The sequence below is a fragment of the Arvicanthis niloticus genome, chromosome 20, assembly GCF_011762505.2.
Source record: "Arvicanthis niloticus isolate mArvNil1 chromosome 20, mArvNil1.pat.X, whole genome shotgun sequence".
NCBI lineage: Eukaryota > Metazoa > Chordata > Mammalia > Rodentia > Muridae > Arvicanthis > Arvicanthis niloticus.
The window spans coordinates 25264832-25279699 of NC_047677.1; the positions used below are offsets into that span (position 1 = coordinate 25264832).

A 14868-nucleotide genomic window follows, 5' to 3' on the forward strand; every position below is an offset into this window, starting at 1 on the left:
TTCGCATTTTCAGAGAGGCAATGCAAGCCATTAATTTTGGACCTGGGACATTGCCTCCCCAGGGACAGTCTAGCTCATCATTATCTGTCACTGTAATTAGTCCTGATAGCTGTCTAGTTACTCGGTCTTCAGCATTAACCTCTGTGAAGGTGAGGATGGTATAAGTCTTGCTTGGGACCAGATGTCCCAGCCTGGCCTTCCCCTCGAGGAAGCCTTAGGGAAACCCTAGCTTATGCCACAAGGCAGGCAGAAGTCAACAGGCTGAGAGGTGATCAAAGTTCCCTGTCCCCTGAGGCAGGAATGGTTTTCACCCCACTCAGGACAATAGCCTCTTAGTGGGGACTTGCCATCACTGGTGGCTTTCTTCTTAGGCTATGTCAGCAGTTGATCTGCTTCCCTTGCTGTGTTTCTGGTGTCTGCTTGTCAGCCATTGTACACAGCTGGGTAGTTATTTGGCAAGGCAGAGCCTAGAGGGACTACCTAATGACCACGTACTTCCAGCTTGTTAGATGGGTGAGTTCCGTGTGCTGTAGCTGGAATGGAGGCATTTGAAAACGAGTGTTCAGGCCAGTCAAAACTCAGGGACTTACCGGTTTCTGGCCTGATCCTGCAGCAGCAGGACAAAGGTGCCTTTCCTTCCCTTGGCCTTCTTTCACCTTAGTGGGCAGTGGGAGATTGAGCTGGTCCACTTCTCTCACCTGGATCAAGTGTACTTTTATCTTGCTGTTTTAATGTTAGACACACCGCCCCCCCACCCCACCCCTCCAGTGATGCTAAGGACTGAACTTAGGAGCAAACGTGGACTCTGTAATTGAACTATTCCCTCAGCCTAATGGCGCATGTCTCACTTCTCCCCACGTACAGGGGCAGGCTCCAGGCTATCTAGCCATTAAAGTTTCCTATGGCTGCATCTTATTGACACTCACTCTAAGTGCCATTTAGCTCCTCAGTCTCTGTGCCATGTGAGTGTTGGCGGTTGGACTCAGGGTTTGATCAGACGTGGGTGTGGTCCCTGTAGCCACACTGGTGGTGGTGGTACTATTTCCTGTTCTCTTCCTCTTCCTTCTCCTCCTCTTCTTCCTCTTCATTTTCTTTCTCTTCCTTTTTACATTTATTTTTATGTGTATTTACATTTATTTCTATGTGTGTGAGTGTCTGCCTGCATGTATGTATGTGCACCACATGTGTGCAGTGTCTGTGGAGGCCACAAGAGAGTACCAGGTCCCCGGAACTTGAGTTACAGTTGTAAGCTAGCATGTAGTCTGTGGCAGTAGAACCTGGGCTCTCTGAAGAAGAGCAGGAAGTGCTCTTAACCACAGAGCCATCTCCCCAGCCCATTATGTTTTCCTTTAGCAGCTATGGGTAGTCAAAATCTAGATCTTTCTATCCATCAGAATTTCAAAATAGTAATAATAATCTAATTTCTTTTCTGCCCCCATCCTTCTTTTTCCTTTTTTGACCAGGTGTCTATCCTGGGCTGCCTCTAGCTCCCTGTGCAGCTGAGGGCGACCTTGAGTTTCTGCTCCTCCTGCCTCTACTTCCAGGTGCTGAGATTAGAGGCAGGCTTTACCATACCTGGACTCTTTCACTTATTAGTTTGAGTATTTTATAGAGAAACCATCCCTCATCTGTTTGATTATAAGTCCTTTCTGGCTACCCGTTGGTGTATTTCACATAGGAAAAATAATCCCTGGGTTCGATCCAGTTATACTCAGCAGTTTTATGGAAGATATGTCTTATACATAAAGATGCTTAAGAAAAATTGATAAATGGCAAGGAACTACTACAATTTCCTTAGTAAATCTTTGAACATCCCCCAGCCCCTCAGAGTGGCCTATCACTACCTCCAAACTCTGCTCTCTTGAATTCTGCGTCCTGAATCCCTTCTGCAGTGATTTGGTGAAATCACTGAGTCACTAAAAGGAAGAGGCAGTCAGTGTGAGCAGTCTCCAGCCTGTGGTGCTTAGCTGGAGAGGGCAGCATGTATGTACTGAGCTACCAGCGTATGTATACTAAACTCTGCCATGTGTGGCTTTACTAGATGGGTTATTTTTCTGGACCTATTGTTTCAGAATAAAACCTTGTAACCACACAGAGCCATTGGTTCATGTTAACAGTACAGCAGCTGTGTGGTGATGAAGGCCTTTATTCTGGCACTCAGGAAGGCAGATCTCTGAGTTCAAAGCTGACCAGGGATATAGCTTGGGACTCCGCCTCAAAGAAAAAATAAAAGATACTGTAGCGGAAATGTATATACTCAGATTGTGGTCAGATTAATATCCTTCTGTGTGATTGAATGAGTCTGCAACCATCCAGAAAGCTGATCTTCAAGCTTGAAACCCCTGGCTTTGGTCTTATTCTCCTTCCTTGAGCATGGCTGACCTTAGTTCACAAAAGCCTCTTGCCCTAAATGTTCCGAACCCCTCCCTCTCTGTGCTCTCCTCCTCTCTTCTTCTTTTACCCCTCCCTGTCTTTAGAGAGAGCACAAAGACAAACGGGCCACAGAAAGATACTTCTTCTCTAGCCAGTGGCACCAGCAAATAGGTGTAGTCTACAGTCCCGCACCTTTGCTCTGAGACCCTCCAGGGTCTCCCTCAGGGCTGCACCGGGTTGCGTAGCTCTTGCTGTGTTTACTCAGGCTCAGTCTTTAGTCTGCAATGAAATCTCAGATTTGAGATGTTTTAAAATTTATTTTATGTCTATAAGTGTTTGTCTGAATGTATGTATGTGTACATGTTCACAGAAGAGGGCATCAGATCCCCTGGGGTTATAGAGAGTGGAAACCACGTTGTGGGTGCTGGGAATCGAACCCTAGTTGTCTGGACGAGCACCCAGTGCTCTTAACCTCAGAGCCATCTCTCCAGCTCCCTAAAATCTCAGATTTTAGTGCACATTATCGCTGAATTCCTGTCATGTGGAGTCATCAATTGGCAGTTTGTTCTCAGTTGCTAAAACCACATTTGGTTGTAGAACTAAGAGCATTGTTCAATAGCTGCTGTCAGTGACCTCGAAGACTCTATTCAGAGTTGACATCTGTAGTAATTGCTGTGTTAATTGGACAGATTTAACATATTGATAATTTTAAAAATATTACCTGCTTTATAGACACAAAACTAATGAGTTTTTAGGTTTTATTGCATCGACACATTTTTACAAGATACTATTTAGTATTGACTTCCCTAGCTTATAAAACTCAGGTATGGGGCACTGGGGATATAACTCACTTAGTGGGTGCTTTCTTGTATTCATGTGGCACTGGGAAGGCTCCCTGGAGCTTTATAAAGTACTAGGTATGGTAGTGTTCACTGTAATGCCTGCATTTGCATTGAAGGAAAAGGGATCCAAATTTCAAGGTCTTTGTCATCTATTGAGAGGGTTTGAGGCCAGCTGCCATACTTGAGGCCCTGTCTCATAATAATAATAATAATAATAATAATAATAATAATAATAATAATAATAAGAAGAAGAAGAAGAAGAAGAAGAAGAAGAAGAAGAAGAAGAAGTAGTTATCAGATACCATTCAGTACTAGAGCCCTTTTCCTCAACAGAACTGTAATTGGTATAGTACCTTGTGTGCTCTGTAGGAGAGTAGCTGTCACAGTGATGTGACAGACTTTGAGTTAGATATCACTATTTGTGGTTGTCACTTGTGTAAACACTTGTGCTCCGAACTCTGTTTCTTTCTAGATAGGCTGCATGTAAAAGTTTGCTGGGAATTTGCCTAAAAACATCATCAAAGTGCTTCAGACCTACTAATAACTGAGTTTCCATTAAACACAATTTTATTTTTCTATGTTATTCATCTATTTTGCCTTACAAGGACTCTTAACCATCCAAACCTGTGAAACTTCCAGTCTGTTTTCTCTTAGTATTCAGGCAATTCCACAGAAAGTAAATCCCTTTTAAAAGCTTGGAACTTAAGAGCCTGTCTGCCACTATATGCAGTAGTTCCCTGTTACTGTGGCTTTTTCATTCTTTTAATGGTGTTTTTAATTTTTCTCTAGCTTTTAGTAACTAGAATATTATTTTTTAAAAAGCTCTAACAAAGTTCTGTGAACCTTCCTTCAACTAAGGTATGAATGATATCTTGCAAGAAAGAAATTTTAAATTTTTTTGAAATTGAGCTTATTTAATATAAAAAAAGTCCAACAAAAGAGAGATAATCAACTTATTTCAAAACTAAGACAAACGCTATAGAGAATGGATGGCCTTGGGCACAGCTCGACGCAGTGACATGCTCTAACTTTCTCGTCTCAGGTGATGGAGTATGAGAATCGGATCCGCGCCTACTCTACACCAGACAAAATCTTCCGATATTTTGCCACCTTGAAAGTAATTAACGAACCTGGTGAAACTGAAGTGTTCATGACTCCGCAGGACTTCGTGCGCTCTATAACACCCAATGAGAAGCAGCCAGAACGTAAGTCGCCAGCATGGGAAGCAGGATTGGGATAACTGTTAGGGCGTCAAGTGCGCTCTTCTCAGGACCTAGTAATGTTCATAGGTCCAGGCAATAACTAAAATCACCGTTTGACTGTTGAATGCGTGGAATCGGGCTACAGTACAGTGCATATGTCTCATTTAGGGAAACTAGCCAAGATAAACATTGTGTGGAAATGGCTTAGTTAGGGTTTTACTGCTGTGAACAGACACAGTGACCAAGGCACCCCTTATAAGGACAACATTTAATTGGGGCTGGCTTACAGGTTCAGAGGTTCAGTCCATTATCATCAAGGTGGGAGCATGGCAGCATCCAGGCAGGCATGGTGCAGGAGGAACTGAGAGTTCTACATCTTCATCTGAAGGATGCTAGGAGAAGACTGACTCTTCCACACTGAGCAGAGCTTCAAAGCTCACAGTGGCATACTTCCTCCAATAAGGCCACACCTACTCAAACAAGGCCACACCTCCCAACAGTACCACTCCCTGGGCCAAGTATATTCAAACCATCACAGGAAACACACAGCATCTCGGTAAGCGATTGAGAATACCTTTTAGAAATACTATGAGGACAGTGGCTGAGGAGGGTGCTCCAAGCCTCAGATGCTCTCTTGGGACAACCACTAATGAGAGGACAGGACTCAGTGTTTCTGTGACCTGCAGTCTCATCAGCAAACAAGCAGGGGAGGGCTTACTGTACAGTGAGTCGGCTAGGTTTTGGTAACAGCATGGTGGTGGTTTGGCCTACCACAGTTTTCCAGCTCAGTGGCAGCAGTCATAGGACTGCAGCTCTGACAGAGTAGCTGACGGCCTGGGAGGGAAGGGAGGAGGTGGCCAGTGCAGACCTGGCTCTCAAATGTTTGCTTTGTGCATTTTAACTTACTCAGCAGTTTTCCATTCTTCTGGCTCAAGCATTTAACTAGAACAGAAACTGCAGAAGGGCATGGCCAAGCATGTAATTTCTGTACAGATGCTTTGGGGAAGTCACTGAAGGACTGATGGCTACAGTCTGTAACCGCAGCTGAACCCCAGGGAAGAGAGAATCTGATTTGGATGTCAGTGTGACTATGCTAGTGGATAATCCCCTATTTGACCCCTTGTGAATTGCAGTCAAAACCCCAGTGCACAGAAAATACCGGATAAAACCATCAGTGGGCTGTGTGTATAGGATGAATACGAAACACAAATATATTTGATGCGAAGTTGCACCTTTCTCTCCACTCTGTTGAGCGGCCAGCTCTGCTACACAAACTGGCTTTGAGGCTGTGTTCAGAAGTGAGCCCTGGCTGTGTGGAGTGGGAAGCGGAGTACATGCCCTCACCCAGGCTTTGTGTCCCTCTGTCTCACCTCCATTCTCCCACACTGATTCCATGCCTCTTAGCAAGGCTGCACGAGGCATCATTTACCTGGGAAGAATGCAGGTGTCTTAGTCAGGGATTCTATTCCTGTACAAAACATCATGACCAAGAAGTAAGTTGGGGAGGAAAGGGTTTATTCAGCTTACACTTCCACACTGCTGTTCATCACCAAAGGAAGTCAGGACTAGAACTCAAGCAGGTCAGGAAGCAGGAGCTAATACAGAGGCCATAAAGGGATGTTACTTACTGGCTTGCTTCCCCTGGCTTGCTCAGCTTGCTTTTTTAGCTTTTTTATAGCACCCAAGACTACCAGCCCAGGGATGGCACCACTCACAATGGGCCCTCTCATCCTTGATCACAAATTGAGAAAATGCCTTTTATCGATGGATCTCATGGAGGCATTTCCTCAAGGGAGGCTCCTTTCTCTGCGATAACTCCAGCTTGTGTCAAATTGACACAAAACCTGCTGTAGCAGGTCTCTTATACTGCAGAAGAATTTTTCTCTTCTGCCTTTCAGTGGTTGTATCCCTACAGTATTCATTGTGCTTCTCGGTCCTCTGTGTTTCATCTATGTGAAAAATACACAGAAAGTTCTAGAATAGGATACTGCCAAAAAGCTATGAGTGTTGAAATCAGAAGGATATATTTTATTGTACCTCAAATGTTCATTTATTTCTCAATATAGTCATAGTTGCTTTCTGCTTCCAAAGAGTTTTATAATAAGACATATCAAGCTTGTCATGAATTTTATTGAACTTTAGATGTAGATTCTTTTTAAATATCTGTACTTACTTATTTAACGAGGGTATGCATACCGAAAGATAACTTAAGGGAGTTGGTCCTCACTTTCCACCTTGTGGGTCCTGGGGATCACTCATGTGGCCAGGCTTAGTGACCGGCACCTTTAACCACTGAGCTTAAAGCTTAAACCCAAACTTAGATCCTTTTAAGCTTGCTTTGGCAGCTTGTTTTGTGACATGGGAGGGAAGAAAGCTGAGCATGATTATATGCAGAAGAAAGACACTTGCAAATATTTTCCTGTATTTTTATGATAGCAAAACATTTTTATGCCTGTAAGGCAATTACCATTCAAATAAAAATCTCATCTCTATCAGTGATGTTAAAAAAATATAATTTGCTTCCAGTGTGACAATGAAAATGAACCAACACTTTTAAGACAGGCCACGGAAGACTGTTTCCTCACTTAAGGGATATTATGTTTATTCCTTTGAAAACAATTATGTTTTCTGGTTGCCTTTATACACTCCAACATTTAACTCTGTAACCGTTCGCAATTTGCTTATTTGTTTTTATGATGGTGGGAAATTGAACACAAGGTTTCGGCACGCAGCACATGCAGTCTACCACTGATCCCCCCCCCCCCCCCGGCCCCCCGCCTTAATTACCGAAATATGTCCTACGTACACTGAATAGTTACAGGGAACGCAGTACACCAAGCACCCTTCTTGCTTTCATGAGAAGCTGGAATAACAAACAAGTGCTTTTCTTATGAGAATCAGAAGGGAGAATTCTGGTACAGTGAAGTGACATCTAACTGGAAACTGGCTTCACTTTCATTTGCTCATTAGCAAGAATTCATTAGCAGGGATGTTGATTCAGCAAAATAAAACATGCTGCTCCTGTGTGAGGTGAAGAGTAAAGGTGGGAGGTTTCTGTTTTAAGCCAGTCAGTGGTAGAGCATGCCTTTGATCCCAGCACTTGGGAGGTAGACGATCTGTGTGAGTTTGAGGCCAGCTTGAACTACAAAGCAAGTTTCAGGACAGCCTGGGTTACACAGAAAAACCCTGTGTCAAATATACCTGCTCCCCTCCACCACCACCCCCCCACACACACGGGGGTGGGGTGGGAGGATGCTTCAGGGCAGCCACAGGTCCCTAGTGAAACTCTGGCTCAAGAATAAACAACAAAGACCTGACATCATCCTAGTAGCAGTGAGGAAACTGGCCCTGAGAAGGGAGTTGCCAGGGTCACTTGGCTCTGGTCTGTCAGAGCTGATGCCTAGGTCACCCGGCTCTGGCCTAAGGAGAAAGATCTTTGTCACCCACAGGGTGGAAACTGGCTTCACTTTCATTTGCTCATTAGCAAGAATTCATTAGCAAGGATGTTGATTCAGCAAAATAAAACATGTTGCTCCCGAGTGAGGTGAACAGTAAAGTCGATTTCTGTTGCTTAGATTTCTGCCTTCGACTGCCTTCCAGCCAGCCTTTCCGATTTCAGCTTTGATTTGTCATGACTTCACACAGACTATATCCCAGGATACCCAGAGGATCTCAATCTGTGTGAGTCTTCATTTCAGAACCGTTTAAAATAATCTTGGAACACAGACTATCCAAGGACCACAAATTAAACCATTTGAAGTGAGCTGATGAGTTTCAGTGAAAAGGTGACTAAGAATACTTGAGTACTAAATATCAAAAATGTATAGAGAGATGAGCCATAGGTAAGTGCGAAGCACATTTAAAGGGAAAACACATAGTGTGCTCCTTGAACACAGGTCATCGCCTGCCAGGGACCAGCCCCAGCGAGGGTGGAGGGAGAAGGTGTCTTCTCCTCCTCGGTTCTTCTTGGGGGGAGGGGTGCAGGGAGGGGGACTTGGTCTTAGGGTTGCTGTTTAATAAAATCTTACTTATCTACATTAATAAAGTTTACTTACTAGGCTACTGTAGCTGACCTGCTATCTGTTTGATCCTCTGAAACCAGAAACTGCAGTTTCTGGCCACTTAGCACCTCAGCCCCCAAACACTAGAGGATTAGGCAAATAGCCTTTGTACTATCTCAGCAGGAGCTGCTGGCCCTAACTTATGCCTGCTAGTCTGAGGTCACAAGAAGAAAAAGATACTTAGAGATGTGGTTATAGCATTTTTTACTAAGTTGTTAAAAGTTCCATGTGAAAGCTATCTAAGGGGGAAAGCAAAAGGGTCCTAAGTGGGGAAAAAGGAAAACTTCTATCTGGAAAAAGGGAAAAACTCTATTCTATCTCCTATTCTTTTGTTTTGTTTTGGTTTTTTGGTTTTTTGAGACAGTGTTTCTCTGTATAGCCTTGGCTATCCTGGAACTCACTCTGTAGACCAGGCTGGCCTCGAACTCAGAAATCCGCCTGCCTCTGCCTCCCAAGTGCTGGGATTAAAGGTGTGCGCCACCACCGCCCGGCTTCTATCTTCTATTCTAACTCTATTCTATATCTAACTATTCTAACTATCTCTCATCTCTTTGTCCTCGGTACTTATACGTCTTACAGAGTACATGGTCACATGTTACAAAGTTCATCACAAGTTCACACCAAAATTCAAATCATAAATTGAAATAGAAGTTTACAACAGAGAATGTTTACGTGCATATCCATTAGGAGTAATTATCAAGCTAGACATTCATCACCTGTCTAGCGCCACAGGTTCACTGAAGGTTTAAAACTATAACTAAAAAAATTAGTGAAGTTTTGTATAGATAAACCCAGGCAATATTTTCTCTTCTATCCCAGTACCTATAATAAATTGTTAGTTCCCTTTTAGTGACCTTTGGTTAATTGTTTTATAACCTCTTGGAATGTGCTCTGAGCAGGAGAAAGTCTGGTTACTGTCTAAGGGCAATTAACTAATTAACTTGGGAGTCTGGCAGAGTTCTCATTGCAGTTTTGACTATCAGAAAGGGACCTAATAGCAGTCTCACTATAAAAGAGCTTAATAATTATTGATATAATTTTAGGAATTCTTATAGGATCATCATTAAGACTTAAGAAGTCATCTATTTATATAGCATCACTACAAGACAGAACATCTTCATGGATCTGCAGAGATCTGCTCCAAAGGGGTGTGCTATTGCTTAGTGATTGTTACATATGTTTAATAATAATAATAATAATAATAATAATAATAATAATAATAATAGGAAAAGCATATTAATAGCAGGAATCTTTCCTAAAATAAGTTCCTCACAGCCTTGCTGAATGAAGGCTTACTTGTCACAGATTATATAATAATCCAAGGCAAGCATTTCAGGATGATCACCTGCTAATTATTAGCTTGTCCCATTATGGCTCCTGAAAGTTGCAGCTGATAGAAGCTGCTGCATCACCACCATCCGGGGATATAAAGATGGTGAGTAAAACCCACTTCTCACAGCCATCGTAGCTCACACCTTTCACCTCAGCCAGCACTCAGGAGGCAGAGGCCCGTGAAGCTCTGAGTTCCAGACAGCCAGGGCTACCCAGAGAAACCTTGCCTCCAAAAAACAAGAACGAAAGGCTTTCTCACAGTCATTGTGTGATGCAGGTAACCAGAAGCATGGGATACGGATGACAGTGCCATGAAACAAAGGAGCTTGGGGCAGAACACAGCACTTTTTATCTTGTGGTTTCCTCTACACAGGAGAATTAAAGTGTGAATGGAGAAGCAGGTCTCAGTCCATACTTCCAGTATCCTGACCCCCACGTTCCCTTTAGAATCTTGCTTCACAGTTTTAAGGATAATATTGCCTAGAAAGAACACTTTCAGGCTGAAGAGATGGCTCAGTGGTTAAGACTGCTCTTTCAGAGGTCCTGAATTCAATACCCAGCAACCACATGGTGGCTCACAACCATCTGTAATGGAATCCAATGCCCTCTTCTGGTGTGTCTGAAGACAGCTACAGTGTACTCATGTACATAAAATGGAAAAAAAAAACAACCCACTTTCAGTCAGAGATACATAACTGTATACCTCCTGTCTTCTGCTTCTGTTGATTTGTTGGTTTGTTTACAGAGTTCTGCAGTACTGTTCCTATAGAGCAGACCAACTACAGCCAACTCCCTGATTCTCTGTGGCCCACAAACAGAGAATGATCTGTACACTTTTAAGGGGGAGGAGGAACGGGAGAATATTTAGAACATCTAAGAATTAGATGCAGTTCAGATTCATTGCTCATAAGAAGTTGTATGGACAGGGCACACTCACTCCTGGGTGGCAGTTTCCGAGCTGGAAGAGCAGAGTGAAGTAGTTGTAGCAGACCTGTAAACTTGACGTGTTCATTGTATGTGCTTTCAGAAGGGGGATATGCTAGCCCTCGGTGTTGGGCATCGTGTGGGGGTTAAAGGTGAGCTACCTGAGTACGTTGTTTTTACAAAGTTAACATCTCAGGTAGTAGCTTGGTCATCTAGTAGCTTGGTTTAGAAATCTAAGCACTTTCAAAACAGTACTGTTTTTGAAGACATGTAGAGAGCTATGACATGCTGTTGTATAAAGGATGGCTATTTCTTTTTTTAAATTTGCCATAGGGATAGGGTCTCACTCTATAGCCCAGGTTGGATGTAGAGCAAAGTTTGGTTTTGCTTTAAAGAACAAATAGTAAATATTTAAGGCTTAGCTGACTCAAGAGCAATGTAATAAATACTACTCTTCTCCATGGGGGGGTCTAAGGAAAAGAAGGACACAGCTGGCTAGACGTGGCTTGATGGCTGTCCCTTACCAAGCTGCCCCCTCTATGAAGTCGTTCGGATCGGGTGACATAATAAGCAGTCATAGTAAGAGCAGTATCCGCACTATTGTGCTCTGTTCCCAGCCGTGCTCACTCTTTCTTACTGCTGCTGTGATTAGCTTCACCCGCTCACATGAAGGACCTCAAAGCCTTCGGTGAACATGGTTTAAGGAGAAAAGTGATATAAGTTGCAGTCAATTTGGAAGGTCTGTTTGGGTTGTAGACAGCTAATGGTCGTAATTACTCAAAAGTATGGAGTTTAAAGGATGGTACCAGGGGACACGCCAGACTGGGTGGGGAAAGCCCACAAGGCCTCAAGCCTACATAAAGGACCAGAGGCAACTGAGGAAAGCTGTAAGTAGGGCAGGTGACCCTCCCCCAGAAGAGCACACCAATTGTCCAGTGCCAAAGGTCAGCCCTGAAAGCATACATATAACATATATACAAGTTACATATATGCATTGCATACATACAAGTAACATATGAACTAAACGGATTATATTTAGGAATATATATGTGTATACATATATGTATATGATAACAATGAGAACAGAGGCCATGAATTTGAAGGAGAATGGGGAGGGTCATATGAGAGGATTTGGAGGGAGCAAAGGGAGGGAGAAATGTGGTAATTAAGTTAAAATCTCAAAAAAAAAATTTTTTTTAATTTTAAAAGTACTGATTTTAGCTATCTGGTAGCCATTGTGACCTAGATGTATTCAGCATTGTCATTGTTCCCTTTGTGTGTATTTACGAGTATACGTGCACACATGTGAGCAGATGTGTGTGTATATGCAGAGACCAAAAGTCAACTTTGCTCCCTCCACCTAGCTTTGTGAGATAGGGTCTCCAGTGAACCTGGAGCCTGAAGAGTTCTGCTGACTGTCCCCACCTCCCCAGCTCTGGGTGACAAACCTGTGCAACCACACCTACCTTCAGCATTATAAATCTCATGAATTTTGCATACCAGTTCAAAGTATTACACCTCCACCCAAGGTTAATATGCATGAGATATTGCTGAAATCTGAAACTTTGATTATAAAAAGATTAGTGCTTAGTAAAGGCCAAGAAGTAACTGATCACAGGACGGGAAAGCTCATAGAAGATAAAGTAGATTACTGTTCACACACTGACTGAAGGACAGATGGGCTGTAACAGCATCCCGGATGTTTTCTAAAAGCATGGGATATTGAAATTCATCTTCTACACTGACCAGAAAATTGGCTTTGTCTCATTATGAAAGACTTTGAAGTTTGTCACAGTTTATACATTCTGAATTTACTAAGTGGCTCCTGGTGATAATCCTCTTTCCCAGCCAGCCTCTGAACAATGGGACATGGGTGAGGTGTTGTGTGCAAACATGCTGCGCCAATGCTCTACAGATTGCCTATCCCTGCACAAGTGGCAGGGTCACCGACCGGGTGTGAACTGGGGTGATGTTCATTACGAGGATGGTTTGGTCCCCTGGTTAGTCATCTAAGCAGGTGACGGAGGAGAGACTGACTGGGGAAAGCAGAATGCTTGGGAAGAGGCGTGGGTCAGCATGTGGGCCGATGCTTGTGTCCTTAAGAGCTTGCCCTTAGCTTGGGCTTAGAGCTATCTTTCTCCTCCCCCTCATTTTCCTGGCTGCTTTGTGGATTACTTAAATGTTTTTACTGTATTTTATTTTAAGTGATCTTTTTGTATCTTGACTATATTTCTTTCAATGTATTTAGTGATTGTCATGGGGATTATACATACTTCTCACAGTGTGTGTGAGAATTTAGTTTTACCACTTCAGATGGAATAGATACCTTGCCACCGTAAGGCCCTTCCTCACTTTATGTATGTAACCATTTAAATTATCTAGCATTTATTCCAATAAAGACACAGGAGGTGTAAACTGAGGTAAAACCCTGCTAGCTCAGTGAGGTAACTTTATTTTCTTAACTATATACAGACTATCTATTTACAAGCCTGATTCTACAATGAAACTGCTGCTCTTTAGAAATCTCTATCTGTATCATTCTGTCTAGCTAGTCTACCTTTCTCTTAGCTCCTCCAAACCCTTAGCTTTCTTTCCTAGAATCCTGTTTTACCTGTGTCCTTTCAGCTGCTGCTTTGTGGTTCCTGCAGGCCCTGAGAGAAAAAATCCTCCCCTCTTTCCCAGAGCTCCTTCTATAAAGGCTCTTCCAAGGAGAGAGAAGTGAGAAAAAGCAAAGGCCCAGTTGCTTATAAAAGTCTCTAGTTTCTCCCCTAAACCCCTGGCTAGCTGAACCAAGTCACCATCATGGGGGGAGGGGCTCCAAGCCAAATCAGTAGGGGCAGGACCATGTCACCTTTCTGTGGGGTAGCTCCAGGCCACCCAGCTGACTTTGCCTCTAGTCATAGAGCGAAACCACAGGACCTCTCTCAAGCAACTTGCCTTAAAATAGGCAGAAACTTTCCATTCTTCAGCATTCTTATCTAAGGAGACTTTTAGAGGCTCACCCAAACTGCATCTCTTCAGGATGCACCTAACTGCATCTGACAAAGGCTGTATCTAAGATGTTATATTTTGCTAACTGTTAGGTTGTCTATTACAATAACCAAATATCCTGTAACTGTGGTATAGCCTATCTCTCTCCATATTGGAAACTCCATCCAAACTGTTTCTGTAAAGAATTTAAGACAATCCTGTCTGTCTCATACAGAGATATTGATTGACGGATGAACCATTTCTGTCACTCTCTTGTTCACCAGTTCCTGATTCCTCTCCACTGTCACTTCCTGTCTGCAGGATTAGCATGACATCTAGAGCAGGCCTCCTGCACAGGAAGTCTCTGCTTTCCTTCGTCTTAGAATGCTTTATTTTGTCCTTATTCTTTAAGGGTATTTACACTAAAAGAGGGACACAGGGTTAGAGGTCTTTACTCTCAGCACTTAACGGCTGCCTCAAAATTTTTTCTTTGTCAATCTTTAGTAGCTAGATGTTTTGGTTTTTAAAATGTTTTTAGTTTATCTGTATGTGCAAGCATGTGTGTGTTGTTCTCAGTAGCTCTTTCTTGCTCTCTTTTGTTTGTAGGTTGGTTGGTTGGTTGGTTGGTTTTTGAACTGAGGTATCATGTGGTCCAGGCCGGTCTTGAAACAGATAGGGCAGCTGGGGGGGCCATAAACTCTGGGCGGAAGCAGTGCGCTGTACGGATGTGCACCACTGTGTCTGAGTTCAGTTTATTTATTGTAGAAGTTTGTTCTGTCCTTTTTAATAATGCCATTTGAATACAGTAATGGTTCAAATTAGAATTGTTTTCAGGTTTTCCTTTCTGATTATCTGTTTGCATTTGTTTGCTTGTTTGTTTGTTTGTTTGTTTGTTTCCCAGAGGAAAATGTAGGCAGCCCTCCCCCTAAGGTCCCAGTGACAAGCCAAGACCCAACTCTGCCAGAATTCACTGGCAGTTATTGGCTTCCTTGGAGCTTAAGTGAGGAGTTACTTAAAGAGGTATGGGGGCTCCTCCCATCCCAACAGGCTGTCCAGTAGGGTAGCCTTTATCCAGGAGGAGTGAGGGCTTTCCCAGAGCCCCATAGATGGATTCCCACTTTCCAGTCTCCCCTGGCTGATATGCTCCTGCGTCTCCAGGATGCC

General features: G+C 43.2%; 1 protein-coding gene across 2 annotated transcripts in view; it reads left to right on the forward strand.

Moving 5' to 3' along the window:
* Micu1 (mitochondrial calcium uptake 1) overlaps positions 1-14868 on the forward strand; it is a 156929-nt gene that overhangs the window by 41786 nt on the left and 100275 nt on the right. For both annotated transcript variants that reach the window (XM_034523998.2, XM_076916794.1), the window contains exon 4: positions 4258-4420. In XM_034523998.2, the coding sequence (XP_034379889.1) occupies positions 4258-4420 (163 nt within the window). The remainder of the gene's footprint in view (positions 1-4257; positions 4421-14868) is intronic.